The sequence below is a fragment of the Sinocyclocheilus rhinocerous genome, unplaced genomic scaffold (genome assembly GCF_001515625.1).
Source record: "Sinocyclocheilus rhinocerous isolate Xijiao unplaced genomic scaffold, SAMN03320098_v1.1 scaffold111, whole genome shotgun sequence".
Taxonomy (NCBI): domain Eukaryota; kingdom Metazoa; phylum Chordata; class Actinopteri; order Cypriniformes; family Cyprinidae; genus Sinocyclocheilus; species Sinocyclocheilus rhinocerous.
This window is the reverse complement of record NW_015642811.1, coordinates 1,163,544-1,167,918: the sequence shown is the minus strand read 5'-3', so window position 1 is coordinate 1,167,918 and position 4,375 is coordinate 1,163,544. Positions and strand designations below refer to the sequence as shown.

The following is a 4,375-nucleotide window of genomic DNA, read 5'->3' as shown; positions in this document are numbered from 1 at the left end:
TATATATATTTATATATATATATATATAGTAATTGAGGAATTTTATTATTCACTGAACTACTGAACAATGATTTCTTCATACTATCTACAAGAACATCCTGTAACCGTGGTAAAATCACTGTAATGCATGGTCTTTTGCTGTGTGAATCCCACTTCATTTTGTGGTCACTATGTCTTGTTCAAGTGCACGTTCCAACAAATGTTTTCTCTATCCAATATATGAAGCATCGGTACAGCATTCTTTACCTGCTTGTTTGGCAATGTATGGCTGCTTTCAGATCTTCCATCAGACCTTCAGCCAAACTGCTGACAAGAGCTCGGGTCACTACCGTCCCATCATCCTCCAGTCTCACTTGGTGCCGAATCCACTGCCAAACCTTACAAATGCAGCCTCTTAGAATAAGAGATAATATTATATTGTAGCATGTGAGCTTTGAGTGAACCAACCTGAGATCTGGATATCTCTGCTGTTGCTGAATCCTCAACCTTCCCCAGATAGAAGAAATGACCTCTGCCTGTTGTACAAAGTCAATATCAATAAAACCTCCATTCATCACATAGCATAAAAATGTTGTATAAAAAGTAATTAGTGAAATAAAGTTTTGCACCTGAAAGCCAGGCTTCAATGAAGAGGACACCTACAGCAATGTTATATCTCAGTCCGTACTGTGTTACTCCTCCCTATGGAGATATAAAGCACACAATACAAAGGCAACAGCATTTACACTCACCACATTTATTATACTGTTAACATGATTTGCAGTGATAGAATTCAACTGACCGCAGGCATAATGAGCAAGTCTTTAGGGGTCACAGTGATGTCTTCACGAAGCTGCAGGAGTTGATTCTGACCATGAGAGTGAAGCTGAAACAGCTGTGTGAGAGAGAGAAATTATGTTTTTATATGCATACATATGCAAGTGCTGTTATGGGGAAGTCTATCAATGACCAGACAGAAATGAACAACTTATGTGTGACACTTACTTTTTGCATGGGCTCAATCAGGTCCATGTCGTAGACCATGAACCCATCAACTCCTGCTTTGATCTCCAGTAATTTAAGTCTAAAATAACACAAGAATGATAATTTATATGGAAAACAAATACAGAACCATAAATGGTTGAGCTGCCATATGTTCGGTGGACCAGTAGTGCGCAACACAACGAAATCACTACAACACAACGCATATGACTAATTTAATTGTGTTATGCCTTGTTTCCGTTGTGTTGTGCTTATTTCGTTGTATTGCGGCTTGTTTCCATTGTGGAGATTTAGTTGTGTTGTGCACTAGTTTGCCACTGTAATATTGGGATTTAAAATTATGTGCCACTATATTTTGATTGCAATTATGGGTTGGATTCAAATCACCACAGAGCTTTTATCTAATCTGGTTGCGTCTCGCCTGGTGACAGTTCTGAGTGCAGTCTTGTAGAGGTCACTCTCTTTGTCTCCAGGCAACAGCAATGCTGCCATGCCACCTGTTGCTAGGGCACCCCTGCGGTGACACGTCTGCACTAGAAGATCCATGTAGCTGTGCAGGAAACGCTTCTCCATATCCACATATTTACTGCGATCAGGGAGGAGAAAATCAGCCCGATGACCTATAAAGCAACCATTGTCACTATTGAGGAATGTGATTGAGTCTACTAGTCGAACTTGCAGAAAATGTATGCGCTGACCAAATTTGTTGACAAAGGAAGCTGAATAATCCCAGATGCCACAGTTTAGACCAGCAGAGTGCTCCTTGAGCTCGTACAAAATCTCCTCCATCTCGAACGATGCCAGGACACACTCGATCAACACAGTGGCCTTTATGCAGCCCGCTGGCAGGCCAAGCTACAAAATAATTCAGAATACATTAGAAATAAAATTCATGGTAGTTAAAACTGCACTGGGGTCACATGTAATCTCTGTCAACACTCGCACCTTCTTCTCAGTCCAGAAAAAAATCTGACTCCAGAGTCTGGCCTCCATGTAGCTCTCAACCTGCACAACATATCATTAAGATTTTCTAGGATATGTTTGATTCTACATTGAAGTTCTGTCCTGGTAAACAGAGTGATGTGATCTGACACTGACCTTGGACAAGTAGAAAAAAGGGCCACTCTGGTTTTGAAGAATTAGTTTTGCATTATGAAACATCAGCAGACCAAAATCAAACAATGGACCTGGAACCTCTCGACCATTGACCTACAGAGAAACAGATGTACATATACTTCACACTAACAAGAAGGATATATTGCTATGCAGGATTAGCTCATTTACAGCTAAAGAGATTTCTAAATTATCTTTTATTTTAATCTGAATCAGATGTTTCTCCAAAAACCCATTTGGAGCAATATAAAACAGACACAAATGAGACATTTACTGACATAAATTAAGAGTACAGAGCTATAACATGAATGTGAAGACTTTAATTATGAATGGCTTTCACTAAAATCTCTTGAATTTAAATCTAAGTTTCAACAGTTTTTGACATTTTATCTGAGACGTGAAGTTACTGGGGCTTTTTCATAGAAGAACAATCTAAAGCAGGAAACAAGCAAAAGTATCTATTTTCTCTACATTTACACTTAAAGGCACAATATGTAATTTTTTGCCACTGGAGGGCGCGTATTCAAAACAAACAAAGAAACAAAGGCGTAGTTAGATGACACCGTGACTGAGTGTGGAATCATGGGTGTTGTCGTCTTCATCCCCACAGCCGAAGCAATCCGATGGGACTCGGGCAGAAATCATGTTCATGGATGAGCTAATGTATTAAAGATTTATTAACGTCGTAGTATGAAGCAGAGTGAGGCGGAAAGCCGTCGAAGAAATCGAGGGGTTATGACGTCATTGGCAGGCGACACAATGACACTATGGACACGGTCCGTGTCACTAGTTAAAATTGCTTATTTCTCTGGATTTAAACATTCTTCGAAACATTTGGGATAATATAAGTACACAAGTCAGCAAAATCTATAAAACTGTTCTAGTGGTTTTTGGATATTTTAATAAAAAAATCTTACATATTGTGCCTTTAATGTTGTCTAGGAGAAACAGCTGAAATGTTAAAAAATCCAATTGTCTTTTCTAAAGGAGTGGTTATAAGTGATTAAAATTTAAAAACCGTACAACAGATCATTAACTCATTATAAGGTGAGATGTGAAACTAAATCAAACACATGGTTTGGACAAACAAACAAAGACACCAATATTCTCATCTGTGCCATTAAACAAGCTCACTACAGATCCATACCATCATGTTGTGCTCCACCATGTTCCATGCTCGAGGACGGAGCATCAGCACTGGAGCCTGAGAAATGGGTGGTACATCTGTTTAAGAGGAATATGACAGATTGTTAACACATGCTTTCCATACATCTCTGATGGGATTATTTTGTTAAAGAATATTTAATTCACTACATTTCTGACAAAACAAATAGCAGGAGTTAGACTCAAGACTCACCCTGAAACTGGTTGTGCACAGCCTGATAAACATTATAAATACCCTTTATTTGATTGCGGTATGTTGGGCAGTTGCCATCATCAAAATCAATCTACAACAGAACAGAACAATAATGCAGTTACAGCCAGGAATTCAGCTTTTTCAGTTTCAAATTCTTGGATGCCACTGTATACACAAAAATACAATCTTTTCTGTATTCAGTGCAGTTTAGTATACAATATATATTTGCATTTCTGTTCTAACTTCAGTGTCATCTTATTTGCATTACTAAGTCCTACCTGTAAACCTTGGGCAGTAGATTTGAGTCCCATTATAAGACGTTGTGTATCACAGGGTGAAAGGTCACCAACGTCCACATGTCTGCAGTGTAATCGGTCTGGAACTGGGCTCACTCTCCAGCTGGGATCATTTCGGATATGAGCTGTGTCCTTCAGAAATCCTGGCAACTCTCCAGTTAGATCCAACTGAACTTTCCGGAGGACTCGAAAATTCAAAACCTTGCAAAAGAGTAAAGACATCTTTTGATGAAGGCTCATCCAAAAAATAAACAAGCAAACATTTTTATGAGTAGCATAAATAAGTAATTGGGGTTTCCTTAATATGCATTATTGGGTTCAATTCTATTAGAAACTATAAATTGAAGAGGTACCTTGTCAACCTCTGCTTGGAAGGTAGAGATGAGTTCAGACAGAAATTGCAGAGCATCAGAGTTAAACAGAGTGTGAAACTCTCTCTCATGTCCTGAGGGAGGCGTTTCCAGTTCAACACCTTGATACACCTGTTTATCAGCACATTAAACCTGCATGATTTCCTGACACTGACACCAAATCATCATTTAGTTCTGCACATTACAATTCACTGACAGATGTACAGAGACGCAATTTTATATATATATATATATATATATATATATATATATAGGCC

The 4,375-nt window shown here is 38.6% G+C and overlaps 1 protein-coding gene across 1 annotated transcript in view; it reads right to left on the bottom strand.

The window, feature by feature from the left end:
- The window catches only part of LOC107756479 (malate synthase, glyoxysomal-like), a 6,163-nt gene that overhangs the window by 1,190 nt on the left and 598 nt on the right, over positions 1 to 4,375 (bottom strand). The window contains exons 2-14 of the mRNA XM_016573624.1: positions 4,101 to 4,229; positions 3,730 to 3,948; positions 3,452 to 3,542; positions 3,242 to 3,318; positions 2,080 to 2,190; positions 1,927 to 1,986; positions 1,680 to 1,836; positions 1,403 to 1,601; positions 985 to 1,063; positions 782 to 874; positions 609 to 681; positions 448 to 515; positions 247 to 377 (exon numbers count right to left, since the gene is read on the bottom strand). Of these exons, the coding sequence (XP_016429110.1) occupies positions 247 to 377; positions 448 to 515; positions 609 to 681; positions 782 to 874; positions 985 to 1,063; positions 1,403 to 1,601; positions 1,680 to 1,836; positions 1,927 to 1,986; positions 2,080 to 2,190; positions 3,242 to 3,318; positions 3,452 to 3,542; positions 3,730 to 3,948; positions 4,101 to 4,229 (1,487 nt within the window). The remainder of the gene's footprint in view (positions 1 to 246; positions 378 to 447; positions 516 to 608; positions 682 to 781; positions 875 to 984; positions 1,064 to 1,402; positions 1,602 to 1,679; positions 1,837 to 1,926; positions 1,987 to 2,079; positions 2,191 to 3,241; positions 3,319 to 3,451; positions 3,543 to 3,729; positions 3,949 to 4,100; positions 4,230 to 4,375) is intronic.